Source organism: Candida margitis (assembly GCF_024628925.1).
Source record: "Candida margitis strain CBS 14175 chromosome Unknown scaffold13, whole genome shotgun sequence".
NCBI lineage: Eukaryota > Fungi > Ascomycota > Pichiomycetes > Serinales > Debaryomycetaceae > Lodderomyces > Lodderomyces margitis.
The window spans coordinates 189,026-209,375 of record NW_026261855.1 but is presented as its reverse complement, the minus strand read 5'-3'; the positions used below and the strand labels follow the sequence as shown (position 1 = coordinate 209,375).

General features: G+C 38.4%; 7 protein-coding genes across 7 annotated transcripts; 2 read left to right on the top strand and 5 right to left on the bottom strand. All coding sequences in view use genetic code 12, as the record gives it.

Annotated features, from left to right (window-relative positions):
• Positions 1-237: 237 nt before the first annotated feature.
• On the bottom strand, positions 238-828 carry TSA1 (thioredoxin peroxidase; the record flags this gene model as incomplete). The annotated part of the gene is made up of 1 exon (XM_051816144.1): positions 238-828. The coding sequence occupies one exon, from the start codon at positions 826-828 to the stop codon at positions 238-240; it is 591 nt and encodes a 196-aa protein (XP_051670548.1).
• A 1,735-nt stretch (positions 829-2,563) lies between these two features.
• On the top strand, positions 2,564-3,112 carry HNT2 (bis(5'-adenosyl)-triphosphatase; the record flags this gene model as incomplete). The annotated part of the gene is made up of 1 exon (XM_051816143.1): positions 2,564-3,112. The coding sequence occupies one exon, from the start codon at positions 2,564-2,566 to the stop codon at positions 3,110-3,112; it is 549 nt and encodes a 182-aa protein (XP_051670547.1).
• Positions 3,113-3,158: 46 nt separating this feature from the next.
• Positions 3,159-3,941, top strand: CANMA_003919 (mediator complex subunit; the record flags this gene model as incomplete). Its single annotated transcript, XM_051816142.1, has 1 exon — positions 3,159-3,941. The coding sequence occupies one exon, from the start codon at positions 3,159-3,161 to the stop codon at positions 3,939-3,941; it is 783 nt and encodes a 260-aa protein (XP_051670546.1).
• A 10-nt stretch (positions 3,942-3,951) lies between these two features.
• On the bottom strand, positions 3,952-4,602 carry CYP5 (peptidylprolyl isomerase family protein; the record flags this gene model as incomplete). Its single annotated transcript, XM_051816141.1, has 1 exon — positions 3,952-4,602. The coding sequence occupies one exon, from the start codon at positions 4,600-4,602 to the stop codon at positions 3,952-3,954; it is 651 nt and encodes a 216-aa protein (XP_051670545.1).
• Positions 4,603-4,896: 294 nt separating this feature from the next.
• CANMA_003917 (uncharacterized protein) lies at positions 4,897-9,168 on the bottom strand (the record flags this gene model as incomplete). Its single annotated transcript, XM_051816140.1, has 1 exon — positions 4,897-9,168. One exon carries the CDS (start codon positions 9,166-9,168, stop codon positions 4,897-4,899), a length of 4,272 nt encoding a protein of 1,423 aa, XP_051670544.1.
• Positions 9,169-13,274: 4,106 nt separating this feature from the next.
• On the bottom strand, positions 13,275-15,839 carry CANMA_003916 (uncharacterized protein; the record flags this gene model as incomplete). Its single annotated transcript, XM_051816139.1, has 1 exon — positions 13,275-15,839. The coding sequence occupies one exon, from the start codon at positions 15,837-15,839 to the stop codon at positions 13,275-13,277; it is 2,565 nt and encodes an 854-aa protein (XP_051670543.1).
• Positions 15,840-19,151: 3,312 nt separating this feature from the next.
• MMS21 (SUMO ligase) lies at positions 19,152-19,991 on the bottom strand (the record flags this gene model as incomplete). Its single annotated transcript, XM_051816138.1, has 1 exon — positions 19,152-19,991. One exon carries the CDS (start codon positions 19,989-19,991, stop codon positions 19,152-19,154), a length of 840 nt encoding a protein of 279 aa, XP_051670542.1.
• Between the last annotated feature and the right edge of the window lie 359 nt (positions 19,992-20,350).

Below are 20,350 nucleotides of genomic sequence, written 5' to 3'. Positions count from 1 at the left end.
ATAAGAGACGAAGCTGCGCATACGTGCACACATACACTCGCATCGTAGTGCTCTCTCAAAGGTGAAGAGAATCACAGTTTCTACATGACTACTTGTTTCAATACATAAGATGATTCCTTCATTTTCGATTAATACATACAACGTCACCACCATATCTATAAAACTTCTACCATGTTATTTAGTAAAAGTAGGGGGCTTTGTGACGCAAAATTATTGTCCTTTTTCAATTGTAGTTATTTATTGGTTGGCTTTGGAAAAGTACTCCTTTGAGTCATTTGGGGTAGCCTTGATGGTGTCGGCACCTGGTTGCCAGTTAGCTGGGCAGACTTCACCGTATTTTTCGGTAAATTGGAAGGCATCCAATAATCTCAATGATTCGTCAACTGATCTACCAACTGGCAAATCATTGATGGTGATTTGTCTCAAGTTACCTCTTGGATCAATCAAAAAGATACCTCTCAATGCAACACCATCATCTTCAAGCAAAACACCGTAATCTCTAGACAAGGAGTGGTTGGTGTCAGCAATCAATGGAATGTTCAATTTACCCAAACCACCGTCCTTTCTGTCAGCGTTGGTCCATGACAACAAGGTGTATTCGGAATCGGTTGAAGCAAACAAAACTTCAGCATCCTTTTCAGCAAACTTCTTGAAAGCGTCAGAGTAAGCAATGATTTCAGTTGGGCAGACAAAGGTCCAAGCCAATGGGAAGAAAGCCAAAATGACCCATTTACCCTTGTATTGTTCCAATGAAACTTCTTCGAAGACACCATCAACGACAGCGGTTTTGGTGAAACCTGGAGCTGGTTTTTGAATTTGTGGAGCCATTGTTGTTGTTGTTGTGGGAGATGTGGTGGAAAATTGAAATAAAATTTGGTTGAGAAGATTACAAAAAGAAAAGAAGAGTATGAATTCTAGAGAGAGAAATTGGGAATGAGATGTGCCATATATATATATACACACGTACCCTTTCAGTTATCTTTCGAAAATTCAAGGAAATGTCGTGTACACGTTACTTTTCCTTCCAATTCCGAGAAATAATTTTGTAGAAACACAAAATAGACGTGCATAAAAAATGTCGTTCGTTACGGTCTTACATAATTTTGCATATGAATTTTAACGCATTACAGTTGATGAGAGCTTAGTATCCCCAAATAGGAGGTTAGAAAGTATCAGACCACCTGGTAGTAGTGGCAGCAGTAGCAATAGCAGTAGCAATAGCAACAACAACAGCAAACATTTATTCAATTGAGTTGTAGTTATGCTTTTTTGCTGTAACCAGTGGTGTAGATACCCGAATTCGGTAGCCAATAATAGTATCACAAGCTTATACAATGAGATTGTGTGGTGTTTTATACGAGCTGTGGCGCCCAGCACACGCACCCTCTTCCCCCTCCCCTGCAGAAATAGATATAATGATAGTTGTTATTTTTGGGTGGTGACGTTCTTTCGATTTTTTTTGCAGTTGACTATTTATGTATTTCTAAATTGATTAGTGAGCATCAGAACGATTCCAGACTAAAGAAAAAAAAAGACTGTTCTGTAGTAGAGTCTTAACTATTAATGTCTGTTATTAATATTGTCTTACCGAGGACCAAAAAAAAAATGAATGAGTACAAAATTAAACAAGGAGATGATGAGGTTATTACGCGTCTCAATTAGCTAAGAAAATGTCGTAACACAAACAAAAACGGTTTTAATAGAATGTGTGAAAAATGTCTTCCCGTTTTCTGTGGCTGATTTGGTTTTTCTATTTTTTTAAAACCTCTGCTCGTTAATTAAATGTCGTTTATTTTCCTATTGTTAGAAAGTGGTAACTATTTTATCTCCTTTTGCGACGACGGGAATATCAGAAAAAAAAAGAAAAACTTTACAAACTTCAAACGTTTGATATGACTTCATGTTTAATTAATGGCAAAGGTAAAGTAAAGTAAAGTAAAGTAAAGTAAAGTAAAGTAAAGTGAAGATAGTATGTATTCGGAGCATTACGGTTGTAATTAAACTTAAACTATCATTTGTTCAATAGTTTAAAGTATATACTTTCATACTTTTCTTCAATGCTTTTAAAGTTTATTGACATTCAAATATTTTTAGGGTGCAGAAAATCTGATCATTACTCAAAATGCGCTTTTTCCTTTTCTAGAATATTCCAAGACCCAGAAATAACGCGACACGACACAAATGGAAAGACATAGATACCCAATTTGCCACGTATGTAGATACATTGTGAAGTGGATCTACATGCTCCTTATGGACTTGCAACGTTTTACTGTGGCTCAAGAGAAAAAGAAAAAAATGGTAGCAGTCACTCATATGTTTTATACTCTCTCACCTGTAGGCCAATAGCTTTGCCTGCTGAAATAAGTCCAGACACCAAGGATTTTTCCATTCGAATCATTGACGACAGTCATAGAACCAAGATATGAAAGAACTTAGCTCTACTAAATCTTAGTCAAAGCTCTGCTTCGTCGTTGGTTTTCTCTCTCAAATCGTTTGGTGTTGAATGAAAGAAAAATAGAAAAAACAAAAAAGAAGCCCGACTTGACAAGGCAATACCCCAGTAATGACCGCAAACGATATTTACTTTTTCAAGTATTTAGTCAACAATCAAGTATTCTTCAGGACCAAGTTCACCTACGCTTTAGTAAACTTAAAGCCATTGGTACCAGGCCATGTTTTGGTCGTCCCACTTCGCAATACAGTGCTACGTTTTGGCGATCTCACACCTGATGAGTCGACCGACTACATGAATACATTGCAATTGATACAAAAGTTCATTATCAAAACTTACAAAGCAGATGCTCTTAACATAGCCATCCAAGATGGTCCAGAGGCTGGCCAGCTGGTGCCACATCTTCACACGCACATCATTCCACGTTACAAGACCGATGGTTTTGGCGATTCCATATACAGTAAATTAGATCAAAAGGATTTGGAGGCAGAGTATAAACAGTTTGAAGCCCGCAAGAACCAGTATCGCAATCATTTAAAAGTTGAGAAAAGTGAATTGAGTCAGAATGATGTTGATAGAAAGGAGCGTACTCCAGCAGTTATGGAGGAAGAAGCTACCTGGTTGAACAACGAGATACAAAAATTTGTACTGCGCACTTAAAAATATAGATATTCTTAATAGACGAACTCAATAGTAGAATCAATAAATGGAGGCACTAGACGAGATACAATGGAAATCACCTGAATTCATTCAGGAGAGAGGATTAAACACAGCAAATGTCTTGGAGTACTTTGCTCTCTCTCCCTTTTATGACCGTACGTCAAACAATCAAGTGTTGATGATGCAGTTTCAATATCAACAAATTCAAATCCCAGTACACGTATCATTCCACCAGTATTTTCAATCACGGTTGTCGGAAATGACAGGAATCGAGTTTGTCATAGCTTTTGTCAAGGAGCCCGACTTTTGGATTATACGCAAACAGAAACGATTAAATCAACTGAGTGCAATTACGCTACAGGACTATTACATCATTGGTGCAAACATATACCAAGCACCAAAGGTGTACGACGTGTTGTCATCAAGATTACTTGCAACTGTCTTGTCGTTGAAGCTGTCAATAGATACATTAAACAACATGACAAGTTATCATATTTCCGATGGCGCTCATTCATTCAATAACTCGATCCATGGCAACGCCAAGAATACAAGTGTCAACACACCAGGTCAAGCGAATGCAGATCCTACCCCAATCAGTAACTTAGAGACTCCGATAGCGATGACGGATAGTCCCGCAATTGATGCCCCCACTAGCAGCATAATATCAACCCCAACTCAATCAACCTCTACAATACCAACTTCAGCATTTGATACGCTATTAACAGAAGTAATCAACAATTCTACAAATAAAAATTATTTAGAAGACATTCCATTATACGGAAAGGGAAGTACTTTAGAATCACTAGGTATGAAATCTAATCTTACATAGAAACTATCATCTAAAGTTCATCTTTTTGTACACCTTCCTTTTGAGTCTCTGCATCATCATCTCCTTCAATTTCTCCCGCTTTAACAATCTTGATTTCCTTGGCAGGACGATCACCACGGGCAGTCTTGACATTCTCAATGTAATCAACAACATCCTTTCCGTCAATAACCTCACCAAAAACGACATGTTTACCATTCAACCAACTTGTCACTGCAGTAGTAATGAAAAATTGTGATCCATTGGTGTTCTTACCAGCATTGGCCATACTCAACCTATACTTACGATCATGCTTCAATTCAAAGTTTTCATCCTCAAATTTATTACCATAGATTGACTTACCACCGTATCCTTGGCCAGTCTCGTAATCACCACCTTGGATCATAAAGTTCTTGATCACACGATGGAAAATAGATCCAGTATATTGTTGTTTAGGGTCGGTTGAAATGGCAATAGTTTTGAAGTTTTCTACTGTTTTAGGTACAACAGTTCCAAATAACCCAATGGTGATACGTCCAATTGATTTGCCATCTTCTTCAACGTCGAAAAAGACTTTGTTGGTGATGGGTGGATTTTCTGGTAAATCTTTAGCGGCAGTGGCTTGACCGAAAAAGTAAAATAAAACGGATGCAAATAAAGCAAGTGCTGTTAAGAATTTCATCATAAGGGTGTTGCAATGTACTGGATGTCGTCAATTGAGAATGTTTGCCAGCAGTAAACTTGAAATTTTTCGGGAGAAGTTGAAATCCTCTTTTTTTGATTATTATTTTTTTCAGTGTGCGCGAGACCAACGCCACACTGCTTCTCCACATAACTACGGATTACACACCCTATTGTAATACATATAATGTTTCTATTAAAATACACAGAAGAAGTCTATGTTAACTAAACGCAACGAAATAACCGAAAGAAAACGCTTTTTAACTATTGTACATAGCAAAAGTGGAATTTTTCAACTTTACTGGAAAATGAAAATCAATGTCAAAATAGACAAGATCCACTTGGGGCTGATCTTTGATCCCGACCCTTCGTAGATGTTTATAGGTGTCATTGATGTTTCTGAAGAAGAAGTCGACGTAGAAGAAGATTGTTGTTGTTGCTGTGATAATGTCCACCATGTATTTGTAGGAGTAGTTGTGGTGGTAGCTGATGATGGGGAGAAACTGTCAACAGATGATGGGTTACTTAATGGCTGAACTGTATTTTGTGAACTTGAAGGTTCAACTGGCAATGGTTCACTGGATCCTATTGAACTAGGCAAAGATGTCGTTGGTGATGCAACAGGTTGGTTGGATTCATTGCCTTGATTTGTGTTTCCAGGTACTAACGACTGAGTATTGGCAGCTACACCACTGGAAGAAGGAACTTCGATGGTTGCAGGGGTTGCAGATCCCAAGGATGGTTGTGCTGGGGATGGTTGTACACTCTTTGTCTCTCCAACGACCTGCGACTGGGAAGGACTAATTGCATCAACGGAAGGAGTAGAACCAGTAGGTTCTAATGTCGCTGATGCTTCAGGACGTTCCAAAGACGTCTTTTGTGATGGCAAAGATGGTTCAATTGTTTGGGACTGTTCAGGTGAACTTTTAGATTGGACAGAAGTGGGTTGTGCAGCATCCAGATTTGATGTTGCCTTTGATTCATTTTGTTGAGATTGGCTACTTGATTCGTTCTCACTCTGAGTACTGCTGAAATCAGGATCAATGGCATTAGTATCGGATGCAGATTGTGTTATTGTTTGGGAGTCAATGACAGGGGTTGTGTTGGAACTAGACAACTCAGTAACTTGATTCGAATCAGATGACGATACAGATCTTGTAAGCGAGCTAGTGTCAACGTTTGAATCAATACCAGAGTCGCTACTGGCAGGATCAGTTGGGGCAGTATGAGAGCTCTGATCGGTTGATATAGGGCCTATGTCAGATGAGCTTGTGATTGTATTTATCGGTTCGCCTGATGTAATTGAAGCATATGATGATTCATCAACTGTAGTACTGTCTGCCGGTAAAGGTGAGCTTTGTGGTGCAGGGTTGGAAGATGAAGCAGTATTCGTGTCTATACTTGTATTTCCATACGATGCATAAGTTGATCTCTGACTTGAAGCTAAATTGGATTCGACGGATGACAATTGCAAGGTTGGGAATGATGAACTGGAACTTTCAATATTCACATCTGAGCTTGAATCGGGAGCCAATAATCCTGTTTTACTTGATGATGACTCCGATGAACCTGTTTCACTTGACGACGAATACAATGCACTTGTTTCACTTGATGAAGAATATACTGAACTTGTCTCACTTGAAGATGGTTGCCATGAACTGGTTTCACTTGACGATTGGTCCCATGAGCTTGGGCTTGTTTCACCTGTCGATGGCTCTAATGTGTTTGTTTCACTAGACCATGGATCAAATGAATTTGCACTTGTTTTGTTTGTTGATGAATACACTGAGCTTGAACTTGTTTCACTTGAAGATGACTCTGATGAACTTGTTTCACTTGAAGATGACTCTGATGAACTTGTTTCACTTGAAGATGGAACCAGTGATGAAATGCCATTTGCTTCACTGCTGGAAATGTCAGACAGAACGTCTGCTGTACCTGATTCTGAATCCACCGAAGTCATATAGCTCATTGAATCAGTAGGCGATGTCATATCTGAGAACGAATTGCTTGGTCCAGCTGAAGATATATCAGGACCTGATGGCTCAATATCGGCAGAAGTCTGGCTCGAAGAATAATCGGTAGGTACAGAAGCAGTTTCCAGCGAGCTCATACTTGTTGAGGAAATTGAAGGGTACAGCACAAAGAATGAGCTTGAGCTTGAAAACGGAGCTTCGACTATTACTGTATCAGTTTCTCCTGGTTTATTATAGCTTGTTAGCGTTGTAGTATAACTTTCTGACCAAGTTTCAGTAATAGTTGTCGTAGGATTATTCGGGTCGAGTATAACAACATAGTCTGTTTGCCCAGGGCTGTTAGTAACCGTTGAGGTAGTCACATATGACACAGACCAGAACTTAGTGGTAGTTATTGTAGGATTAGCTGGGTCCAAGACGTGCACAATATCGGTACTGCCAGGTCCAAATGTTTCAGTTGACGACGTAGCCTCAAGGCCAGTCCAGAAATCGGTGGTGGTGACAGTAGGATTAGCTGGGTCCAAGACGTGCACGATGTCAGTACTGCCAGGTCCAAATGTCTGTGTTGATGTAGTGGCATTCTCCCCGGTCCAGAACTCGGTGGTGGTGACAGTTGGATTGAAAGGATCCAAGACGTGAACAATATCGGTACTGCCAGGTTCATTTGTTTCTGTTGTTGTCGTCACGGCATCTCCGGTCCAAAATGTAGTAATAACAACTGTTGGATTGGCTGTATCAAATATTTCGATAGTATCAGTTCCACCTGGCGCCTTGGTTTGAGTTGTTGTTGATGCAAAACTTCCCGTCCAAAACTTGGTAGTGGTGACTGTAGGATTTGCTGTATCAAACACGTGAACAATATCAGTTCCACCCGGTGAATGAGTTTCAGTTGAAGTTGTAATTTCGTTACCAGTCCAAAATTCGGTGGTAGTTTCAGTCGGATTTGAAGGGTAAAGGACTTCAATCAGATCAGTGCCTCCTGGCAGGTTGAATACTCTTGTGATTGTTGTTTGGCTTCCTGTCCAAAACAATGTAGTTGTAACCGTAGGATTTGGTGGGTCCAAAACATGAACTACGTCGGTTCCACCTGGTCCCTGAGTATCAGTCGATGTGGAAATAAATTGGCCAGTCCAAAATTCTGTCACTGTTGTGGTTGGATTGGACGGGTACTCAACAACGACTGAGTCGGTGCCACCAGGTTGGTTCTTGGCAGTGCTGGTGGTCAACGATGCACCTGTCCAGAAAGTGGTAGTGGTGATAGTTGGATTCTTGGGAACATTGACAATAACTGTATCTACAGCACTTGTAGGGTTGGTAATGGTAGATGTGGTAGTTTTAGTGCCGGTCCAAAATGAGGTCAAGGTTGTAGTTGAGTGGTATGGATTATCAACAATGACAGTGGCAGTGCCTCCAATAGAATTGGTGATTGTAACCAATGATGTGGAAAGTCCATAATGGGATGTTGTTACTGTAGTGGTTGGAATTGGTTGAATAACCTCAATGGTTTTGGTCTTGTCGACACCGGAAGAAAATGGCAACGTTGTAACTCCTGTAGTAGATCCACTTATGGTTGATGTCGTAAGTACAACAACAACACCATCGGCTCCAGCTGCACTGTTCTGATAAGTTCCCCAAGAAACAGAGTTCTGTCCAAAATCGAGACTAGATGAACTTCCCACACATTGTATCTCGTTAATGTATGTAACTGCCACTGCTTGACCGTTTGGAACTCTAAATAATGTGTCTATAAATGGTCTATAGCCGGCTGGAACATTTTTAAAAGTGACAAGCACTTGCGAGCTCAGACACAGACTTGTTACTGAATAATCCGAAGAAAAACTTTTTGGAAACCCCCACTCATTGAGGTTGTTTGAGTAGCCTACGTGCCAGTTGGAACAATCAAACAGGGCACCATTTGCTGTTGCAAGTCCAATTGTTCCTGAAGTATATCCATTAGGACAATTTGCCCCAAGAAGATAATGTTGACCTTCATTCAATGAAGGAACCGTTCTAAAAGCAGGAGCTATGTCAGCAGTTACTCGGTAATCAGGTTTTCCAAAATTGACTGTTTTGGAAATTGAGTTTGGCCCATCGGTAAAAGTGACTGTGTTTTGACCCACTTTGAAACACTGAGCGTCTGCTACGTCAACACTTCCTCCAGAACCACCAATGTTGAACGTTAATGGAAGCGACAATGTTCCTGTAGCTTGTATGTTAGACTGCAAAGCCGCATTCACAGTACAAGTTAATGTTGAAAAGGTAACAATAATTTCCCCGGGATTCAATTGACATGTAGCGTATGAAACTCCGTTGGCAATCAAATCAACAGAAGTTTGCGTAGTGATGAATTTGAAAACACACGGCATTTTTAACGTAAAAGTATCACCAGGGTTTACTTTAGTACCATCTAGCGACCAGCCCAAAACGGCCGTCCATGTAGGGTTGTTTGGCGAGGGGTTGACGTAACCCGCACCTCCTGGGGCCCATGTAAGTGAATTAAAACTGTTGAAGATCCCAGATACTTGCGCAGCTGTCGCGAACCCAATTGTATATAGCAATATCAATAATTGAGCCCAAATATGCTTTCGTAACATGCTGATCTTTAGTAGTAATATTAGTGTTTTGGGTTTTCCAGGTGCTCTTTGGTACCAAAAGTTTAAAGTGGAAGGAAGGTCCATTATATACCAAAGGACATTTAGTGACTATTGCTGAATTGAGCTGTATGCATGACTTCCAATATGTCAGCTACTGAAATTCCCTAATTGTGGTCAATCAGATGCTTGGCCTACCATCTGAATTGCCTCAGTTACAGTTTTGTGTGGTTTAAGACGGGGATAGATGGGGGTTGTAGTATGGGTGTATGGAAATGCATATCGGGTTAACTTTAATATCATTGTGTATTTAGCATTTTAAATTAATAGGTGTGTCAAGGCATTCTGTAATTTCGTAAAGATGACTGCTGATCATTTGGATGACATTTTTCGATGGCTTTTGTCCCTTTTGTTTCTTCCATTTTGATTTCTTTTTTTTGTCTTTTCTACTTTTGTATTTTTATTTTTTTATTTTTTATGTTGTTTCCACAAATCCTTTACGCCTTGTAGTTTTTGTGTTGTACTTTGGCCGATGTAAGAAAATCACCTTTTGCAGGAAAGAGAAGCAAACAATACATAACCTATGCATATGTGAGCCATGGCTAGAGTTTTACGAATGCCGCTCCTTGGAGTATGTAAAAGTGTAGTAGAAGCAGAAGAGAAGAGAAGAACAGCAACTTTACTTGCAGCTTTGATGTTCCATTTTGGTAGCTGCTCTCGATTTAGAAACATTGTCGGATGCTATTCCTTGAGAAAGCGATTATAGCATATTTACGTATGGAAAGCTCCTCTGTTGACTGTGATTTATCGCAATTGAGTTAAAAGCCATTCCAGATGTTAGAAAACAGAACATTGTTGCGCCACGAACTGTTAATGGTTGACTTCATTACCGTAGAACTTTTAAACCTCAACGATAAAATATTCAGTCTCTTTCAAAGAAAATGTATCCATGACTGAATTCCGAGAGGTAAGAGTTATGCAATGAGAGAGACAGTTGGCTAATAAGGGAAGCTTCCTATGGTAGGTGCAAGCGATGAAATATTTAAAGAATAGAGGTCATTTGTATAATCGGGGATAAACTTGAAATATAACCATTCGCTGTAAGATAACCGTGCCGAGATAGTACTCCTTTTTAATGAAATTCTTGATTGTTCAAAAGGGTATTAAAACCATGTTGCAGCTTCATTGTAGAGGTACTAAAACAAACCCACCAGGGTACTCCTATTTATACAAAAATTGAAGATTTGAGAACACAACTACTGCTGTTTTTCAAGCTAGGTACTTGGCCACCATTTGGCTTTGAATAAGATGGAGGGATCAATTGATATAACTAAATCAATACCAGATGAGCTTATAGTGTTAATACCAAAGCGTAGGAGCAACAATGGTGCTCATCGAATTTAAAGCAACAAAATGGTTAGTGCATACCTGTAAAGGAGCTCTTGACAACCACAATTAATTTCATCTCTGATTCGTCAACATCATTTTAAAATTTCAACTTATTTTAAGATACATTGGTATCATAACCAAATGTACACAAATTTTACCTTCCATGATAAATTTTTTTTGTGTCTCTTAAAGGCTCCTCACTGATTTTGTTAATTATCGATCGACCCATAAAGCAAACCAACCAAGCAGACAAAGAATAAGCAGAGAATGCATTGAACCATATGGATTTCCTTACACGGTAATTGCGGGATATATTCAATTATCCCAAAATCATTTTAGCAAAGTTGGTGTATGAGGAGCTAAAAATGAACCCACTTTCAAAGGAAAACAATTGAGTCAGGACTATTGCTTTGCCTTTTGAATGCGTTGTTCAAAAAAGGACAAAACTACCTGATATAAATATAGGTAATGTATGACTAAGGGTAGATGCCGTAGCTGTTTGTTGTTCTACTATTTCCGTCTTCTCTCCAGATTATGAGGCAGGGTTATGCATATTGCCTATGAAAAATTATTCCGAAGATAAATACTAGTCTATAACATTAAGCAACCTTTACAATTCAACAAACGGCATCAAGGACCAGTTTTAAAGTAACCCGCAAGGAGTAAAAGATTTGAAATTAAGGTTTATCTTAGTTTAGCCTTTTTTTCTTGTACAACCCTTCATATTTGATATATCCATATTTCCGGTTCAGGCGTCAAGTTGAAATTTGAAAAATGGAAAAAATAAACCTTCAATTCGCTCTCTCTTTCTATTTTTTGCTCTTTCAACCACTAAAGAGTTGTGTGCTTTTGGACTCTTTGTACATATGTTTTACTTTTGTGTGTGGCCGTGAGTAGAGACTGAGTTGTATGTATGAATAGAGTAACGGCATCAAGAACAAAGTTAAACTGGAAAAAAATAGTAAATTGAAAAAAAAAAACCTTCTTGTCTTTTCTCTTTTCTTTTATTTTTTTCTTGGCAGCAATTCCCTTTCGAATCTCCCTTCTATTTCACACAAAATCAATCTTTTATTAAAAGCAAATTTCTTCTGTTGTTATATTTTTGCTCTTCGGTTGAAATAGCTCATCCATTTTTTTTTTTGGTTTTGTTCTAGGTTTTTTTTTTCCTTCGAAAATTTCATTTGCCTTGACGGAGAGAGAGTATCATCAATTTTATTTTCAAAATGACAATGGTAAAGACACGCCTTGGTTTTTGATTTACGAGCATCACGTACATTAAACAACCTTTTTTCATAATTTCCAACTGCTTTGACTACTACTCTTTTTTGCAGTTTTAGCCATTGCTTACACGTTTATCTTCGTAAAAAAGAAATAAAGCCACTCTTGCCTTTTCACTATTTTCTAGACTGTCTTTAGTTTAGTTTATGCGCCTCGTTCGGTTAGAGGCGACGTTCGCCGTGATTGGTTTTGTAACTTAAAATAGAAAAGTAGAAAACAATTGGTTTTGTGTTTGCAAAGAAAGATTTTTATATTTTCTAATATGCCAAGTATCAACAACAAATGTTCAATAAAGGTTCTACATACGATTTATGCTTAGCTTTTACTCACCAGAATACACTTTAAAAATTGGAGCACTTAAATGCTCCATGAGTGCTCCATGCTGAATTATTAATAGATTTTGAACTACAATCCAAAAGCTACAAAAAACCAAGAATAAAATAGACTTGCTATGGTGGAGTTAGAACCTTCTATCGCTTCAAAAAAGTGCAGGACACCTAAAAGCCTGCATCTTATTGTACTCAGTTCAGAGTATTAGTCAAACAAATTTCGGTTGTGTGCAAAATTAACAAACATTATTCATTTCTTCCAGGTTTAGAACAGACTAAAAATACAAATCAGGCCATTTTATCGTAATTTTCTAATGCAAATTAACTCATTTAAAATGTATAGAAACCTCATAATTCTCACCAGGAATTGTATTGGGGAAGTGGAAAAAAGCAAACTTAAAATTTAGCAGTGGTGCAGATTTTTTGGTCTAAATTTCTCTTTTTTTTTGGGGTAGTAACGAAAGCGGTTAAGACATGCAATGTGTACTAATGATCATCTCGTGAAGGGATATGAAGTCTCTACCAAACGTAATTCAGCCCACAATTTGAAAGAAAAGTGCCTACAACTCAATGTTAGATGTTTTATTCTTGAGAATTTTCTTGTGGGGCAAAATAGTTTCTTTCCAAGAGTTGTGATGAGAATTTCACTTGAAAATTTACAAATCCTTACTGTTACTTGGATAAAGAGTCTTGTTACAATAGTGAGGTTTTGTTTATGCTTGGCCAGTAATACGAAACTGAGGAAAAGATTGAAGATTTCAAGCAGAAAGTGCTAAGTCACGCAATTAATTTTGTCTATAGCTCTTGACCTGTAGAGGGACTCTACCAAACTAACTTCATCTCTCGTTATCTAAAGACGTCTGTATCTAATCCCTCTTACCACTGAAAATATACTTTGAAACGAACTATTGGAAACATATATTACTAATAGTAAACTAAACCGAAAATGATACAACTAGATAAGTGAATACACAAATATATAGAAATAAAACTATCAACCGAAATTGTAATAATTTAAAAATACCGAATAATTGAGAATCTCCCAGTGTCACCTTAGAGCGACAGAAGAATATTTTAACAGACTTGTAAGTGACTCTATCTTTGAGGATGAATCTAAATTAAAATTGAAGCGATGATGAAAAAACCAGCCAAAAATGTGGAGACTTTTTGTGTTGATCCAATTCCTTCGTAGCTTGATATTGCAGGTGTGATGGAAGTTGAAGATTGACTTAATGTCTCTATTGTTTGGACAGCGCTTGATCCTGCACCTTCTCCTGAACCTGATCCGTTACCTGAACCTGATCCACTGCCTGAACCTGATCCACTGCCTGAACCTGATCCGTTACCTGAACCTGATCCACTGCCTGAACCTGATCCACTGCCTGAACCTAATCCGTTACCTGAACCTGATCCACTGCCTGAACCTGATCCACTGCCTGAACCTGATCCGTTACCTGATCCATTACCGCCGTTTCCACCATTACCACCATTACCATTTCCACCATTACCACCATTTCCAGGAGGTGAAGTTGAACTACTTGTCGGTTGAGTCTCTGTTGTATCTGAAACATAGATATTTGTAGTTGTAGCTGAAGTCGTGTCTGTATTTGTTGGTGTTGTGTTTGAAGTTCCTGGTCCCCCATTACCATTACCTCCAGTGGTTGTCGTAGATTGTGGGGGAGTTCCGGGTGTTGTTGTTGTACTCTCAGTTGGTGGCACTGTATTTCCAGTGTCAGAGTTTGTTGTTTGCAAATCAGAAGGAATAGTTGTCGATTCTGAACCTGTTGGATTAGAAGATGAATGGGAAGGACCAGTACTATTCTGATATGGTGGTACTGACAATGAAGATGAAAGGTCAGTGGATGATTCTTGAGTCGGAGAGAATGAACTCGTATCTGATGTACTTGATGGCGGTTCCGAACTTGTATCTGATGTACTGGAAGGTGGCTCTGAGCTAGTGTCTGATGTACTGGAAGGTGGTTCTGAGCTAGTGTCTGATGTACTGGAAGGTGGTTCCGAACTTGTATCTGATGTACTGGAAGGTGGCTCTGAGCTAGTATCTGATGTACTTGATGGCGGTTCCGAACTTGTATCTGATGTACTGGAAGGTGGCTCTGAGCTAGTGTCTGATGTACTGGAAGGTGGTTCTGAACTAGTGTCTGATGTACTGGAAGGTGGTTCTGAGCTAGTGTCTGATGTACTGGAAGGTGGCTCTGAGCTAGTATCTGATGTACTTGATGGCGGTTCCGAACTTGTATCTGATGTACTGGAAGGTGGCTCTGAGCTAGTGTCTGATGTACTTGATGGCGGTTCCGAACTTGTATCTGATGTACTGGAAGGTGGCTCTGAGCTAGTGTCTGATGTACTGGAAGGTGGTTCCGAACTCGTATCTGATGTACTTGATGGCGGTTCCGAACTTGTATCTGATGTACTGGAAGGTGGCGCTGAACTTGTCGGAGTGATTGGGTCCCATTCAAGAACTGTAGCTGTTTCACCAGGTGTAGCAGTAATAGTTGTAGTCCACGTTGAATAGCCAGTATAACTTGAAGTAACTGTAGTAGTTGGAATAGGTACTTCAACAAGAATTGTTTTGGTATTGCCTGGCTCTGTATTGAATGGTAAGGTAGTCACCAAAGTAGTTGATCCGTAATATGTAGAGGTAGTAACAATAACTTCGTTACCATTGGCACCTGCTTCGTTGTTGTTGTATCTTCCCCAAGTTACCAGTCTTGAATTGTCAACGGGAAACAATTGGCCTGCACATGTATACCTATTGGTGTAACTCACACTTAAACTCAGACCGGTTGCAACGTTGGCCAAGATGTCAATAAAAGGTCTGTAGCCGGCAGGGATGTTATTGTAGTTGATTGAATATGATTGGCTGTTGCAGCTTGAAGATGCTGAAATAGCATCTGCCTCTTCTGGTAAATACCACGCATTTAGTTGATTTGTTATAGCAGAATGAATCGAATCACAGTCAAGGGTTCCTCCACTAACTCTAATTCCCAACGTTCCGCTTCTGTATCCATTTGAGCATGTTCCTCCTAGTAAGTATAATTGTTGCTTGTTTAAGGATGGAACAACACGATTGTAGTAAACGATAGAATTGGTTGAAACGCCTTGGTTAGTATTGGATCCTCCTTGAAAATTTGCCGATGTGGTCAACTTTTTGTCACCATCAGTAAACGTCACTTCATTAGTACCTGTAGTAAAGCATTTGGAATTTTGCAAATCAACAGCACCACCTGAACCACCAACATTGAATGTGATAGGAAATTTCACAGTACCGGTAGCATCAGTACTATCTTTAACGTTGTTACTAGCAGTACATTTTAATTGAGAATAAGCAACCACTAAATCGCCTGGAACAAATTGACAATTAGCATAAACAGTGTTTCCAACATCCAAGTCAATGGTTTGTTGTGTTGTGGTAAATTTGAATACACATGGCATATTCAATGTAAACGTATCCCCAGCCTTGACATTTGAACCCAAGATTTTCCAAGACAAACTTGCAATCCAACTAGGTGCAGATGGTGTTCTGTATTGATAGTTTCCACCATTTTCCCATGTTAAGCTATCAAAACTTTGGAACACATTGTTAATTTCAGCTGCTTGAGTAAGAGATGTGAGGACAAAGGCAACAAATAATGTCAGAAATGACAAGTGTCTAGCCATTGGAATTGATGTTGTGATTGGTTGAAACTGCCAATTGACTCCATTTGAGAAAGGGAAAACCCAGCTCATTTTATACTGCAACTATTATTTTTGGAGAGACAGAAGCAGTTGGTTCGGGTTATCCAACTCTGGGCCCTTGTGTCTTTTCCATTAATTCCTAGTCGGTAGGGTTCTCATACAGGAAGAAATGCAGCATTTCTTAATTTACCTTACTGGCTGCGAAACTCTTAAACCCGTGAAACATGAAATTTTCGATTTCATGTTTGTGGTTCAAGGCAAACAATGTTTACGAAGTATTTTTAGGACAACTATTTTACTAAAAACAGTTCTAAATGGGGGAGGGGGGTATAGTAGAGAAATTTCAACCAAGAGAAGGTATGACACCTTTATTGGCAGACTAGTTGCTAAGCTCAAAAGAGTTGAAATAGTTGTGAATAGTGATGTAGTTTTATTTAAGCCACTCCAAAGGTGCATCATGGATGAGCATCGGCACACGCAATCCTTTTTTTTTGACGAAAGGATTAGGTGTGTCAAATAGCCCAAGCAGAGAAAAACCAACAATTCTGACAATAAATATGTAGAAACAAACTCTTGTTATTGAGATTTTGTAACTAGAATGTATTCTATCGCCAATCATTGCCTTATAAAAGCAACGTTGGCAATTATTCCAAAACAATGAGAAATTCTAATGATCAGCGGTGCAGTTACGAACCAACAGTAGTCTCTTGTTTTCCAAAGTGCAAAGAAAAGGAGTTTCTTCAACAAAGGCCGATTTTACATAATTGCGAGTGAAATTTTGAAATTTTGAGAATATTCATCTAGATCGATTTAGGTGAAGGTATGGTTAGGCGCAGTCTCAATTCCTAGTCAACAATAGGCTTTTCAGTTTTAGCCAAGTAGAAGGAAATGATACAAAACTGTTTGTCTAGGAAAACTATTGTGTTTTCTCTATGGCAAAATAGAAGCTTTGTTCTATTTTTAGACCCAGAGTTAACATAGACCCTGTCTATTGCCAGGTTGAGGATTTAGAGCAACCCTATTTAAAAGAAATGAAGAGAGGGTTAAGGAGCACAAGTGTTTGCTACTACCAGGCCAAACGGTAACGGTGGACAAAAAAAACAATTGCATCAATGAGACATGATAGACAAGTTGGGACTTACAAAAAGATGTTGGGCAAATTGTCTTCCTTGTGACATGAAACGTATGTTTGAAACTCCTATCAATAGTAGTTGGCCTTCTTAATACAACAATAAGGCGTAACGACGCGCAAGTTATTATATCCGGAACACACAAGTAAATATGATATGTATTTAAAATAATGAAAACGTTGTTTTTGTAACCACCTTAGACATCCTTGCCGGATTCTGAAATTTCAAGTTTTGCCAACTTTGCGTTTACACTTTCGGCTAAGGTTGTACTTGTGTAATAGAGGAATAAGAAGAAGAAGGCTTTGTAGTAAATAACGCTCAACCCAATTTATTTGTAGATTCTTGAGTTGCTCTTTGATTCCCGTAATAGGGGTAAGCAGCAATGCATTTCTGTTCAAGGTGAGATAGAGTACAAATAAGTCTTTACTTGAAGTTGTGTCCACCAGTTTGGCCCTTCAATGTTTATGAAACTAGTCTTTCATCAACAGTTGCAAATATTGGGGAAAACTTTAACAAGAATATTTTTTCACTTGTTATTTGCTAATTTATTTCGGAGATGAGTTGAATATAGTTTTCGTTTTTACACAAAACAAGGCTATAATAGAGACTGCATATAATCTAATCCGTTTAGACTAAACATTCGCCTAAAATATGACAAATATGACAAACCCTTACTTATCGTATTCTCGTTCCATTGGTTCAGGGTGTACAACGCAAGAACTATGCAAATTTCAAAGCAAGCCATTCCCGGTTCCAAAGTAAAACAAAATTGAACCTCCAATGAAATTGGCAGAACATTATTATATCAAGCTTTCTATGTTGCTAAAAGAAACCATTCCTTACTGTACTGTTGCTCTCTTGCGTCTGTCGGTGTTAATGCAGGATTAGTAATTTAAAAGGGCTATTTGCTTCCTTCACGGCAATATTTCCAATGCATTTTTTTTACCTGCATAAACTCTATCTCTTTTTTTCTTTGGGCCCTTTAATTTGACACAAAAGTAAACTCAAAATCGTTAATTTCGGAAGCAAATTGTTACATAAATGGATTGTCCAAGCAATACACACACACTTGTTGGGCACGAAGAGAGAAAAAAACAAAAGAACTTCTCCACTCTTACATCTTTCTTCATGCTCAAAATGGAAGCTAAGAAATTTACCAGCCTATTTCGTAAATACCTCATGATGCCGTATCAGACGATCGAAGGGCTCAAAAAAGAAGAGAAAAAAAAAACTGTGGATACAATTTAAGTCCCGCTTCAAATTTTTTTCACCTCATAACCATTTTAAAGTTTAGCCTATTATATCGTTATAACGTTTGATTAAACCCCCCTGTGAAAAACACTGTGAAAAATTTGTCTAGTCTAGCCACTTACCACCATAAGGCTCTATTTTCATCGTACGTGTATATCACGGCAACGTTGCTTTGTGTGGCAAAGTCAGCCATTGAAATTGTTCAAATAAAGACGAATATCTTCTGTAAATTTAAACAAGTGATAGCAATTGATCGTCAAAACGCCAACACGACCAAACCCTGTTCCCAAAGCTCGCTTTATTGGAAAGCCCGCCTTGGCGCTCGAATGTAAATCGTTCATTTTCGTATATTGTAGGATGCTATTCTTATGTTTATCATAGACTTGATATAAGCTAGAGAGAAACTTTAGACAAAAGACGTACTTTATGAAATGTTGCATTTTACGGTAAACATATTTCTTAAAAAGATTTGCGGGCGAAAATCATTTTACTTAGCCCTTCTTGCAAACTGTGATTAAAATGTCTTCCATTAATTGCCTCTCGTCTAATCTTGTTTGCACAGCTATAGCATGTGATTCCTTGATTTCAAAATGATGGATTGTCACCTAATGATAATACCCCATGCCAGATATAGAACATTCCTTTAACGTAAAGATCACGTGTACTTGCAAAATACCTCCATGTAAACCATCATTTCTCTCAAAATACAATGAGCACTTACAGTGACAAAATGCAATTCATGAGCTTACCATCCACATTTCTGTATTTAAATCCAATTACAAACTAAAATTTATACTACAAAGGGAACTATAGTGACAAAACCTCTAGCCCGTTTAAAATGGCCCAAAATCAATAATACGCACCTACGATAAACTATGTAACTATTTGTCCACTATATAAGACGCATAGGCTATTAGTGAACTATATCTAAATCGTCATTTGTTTTATTATGTCTGCTTGCACTCCTAACTCGTATTTTCATCAACATATCTTCTTTCAAACTACTCACTAGTAGATGGTTATCACAACCTGAGATAGGACACTTGATTCCACCCTGATGATGCTGTTGGATCTCTTGCCGGATACTCAGGGACTCAAAAGTATGGCCACAGGTAGCAATCACTGGGTCAACAAATACGTTCAACGTTATTGGATCTTTTAATGAAATCGTACCACCGCTAATTCCCAAATCCTCGTCATCGGCTGCCTCATCTGGTACTGGCTCTTCCGGGTGCTTAATCACAAACGTGATACTCTTCAATAATTGATAAAATTCATCCGTTTTAAAGTGGTTTTCAACCTCGGCCGTCGATGTTATAGATTGTGATTGAGAGATTATTTCTTCGTAGCTGGGCTTATCCCTCGAGTGGTATGAATCAAGTGTCTCCAAGGTCAAGGGTTGTGTAGTGTTCAAATATTCAGTAATTCTAGGATCGGAACCAATTGATTCGAATTTCTTTAAATTGCATCGTGATTCCAAAATTCGCTTGTAACCAAGAGCAAAGTTTTTGAGAGTAGTCTCATCAAAATCTAGAGAGTCATTCTCAAGTATGTAATTGATATAGTTCTTGGTAGTTAATCGATGCTGGTTGATCGCTGGTGTTGTCACGTCATTGACATTGGCGCGAAATATTTTCTCAAAATCACGCTGAAATGACCTGTTTAAAGGAACATAAGAAGGTAGTGATAGATTTTTGGGTAGATAGTGATCTGCATTTGAGGCTTCAACGGGTTCTGATGAAGTTTGTGACATGCTGGTGGCGGTGGAATGTGTTAAGGTGAAAGGTGGTGGGAACACACGTCACAACCAAGATGCGTATTTTGGTTGTTTTGATAAAATATTTTGTTTGTGTGCGTGTGCCACTGGAGAAATAGCTCGTTTCAAGTGATAATCACGTGATTATTGAATACGTTAAAGTTTTGCGTTTAGCGTTAGTGTAAAGGCTCCTGTAAATTGGCATTGACATTGTAGTATAGCTATAAGGACAATGTGATGATGAACATTCATCATTTAAGACAATATCTTCCTAATATTTTGACATACCTGCTGCAAACTTACATTTTGTGGATAAAATGGTGCAAAATCTCAAAAAGAAAATATTATAAATTATA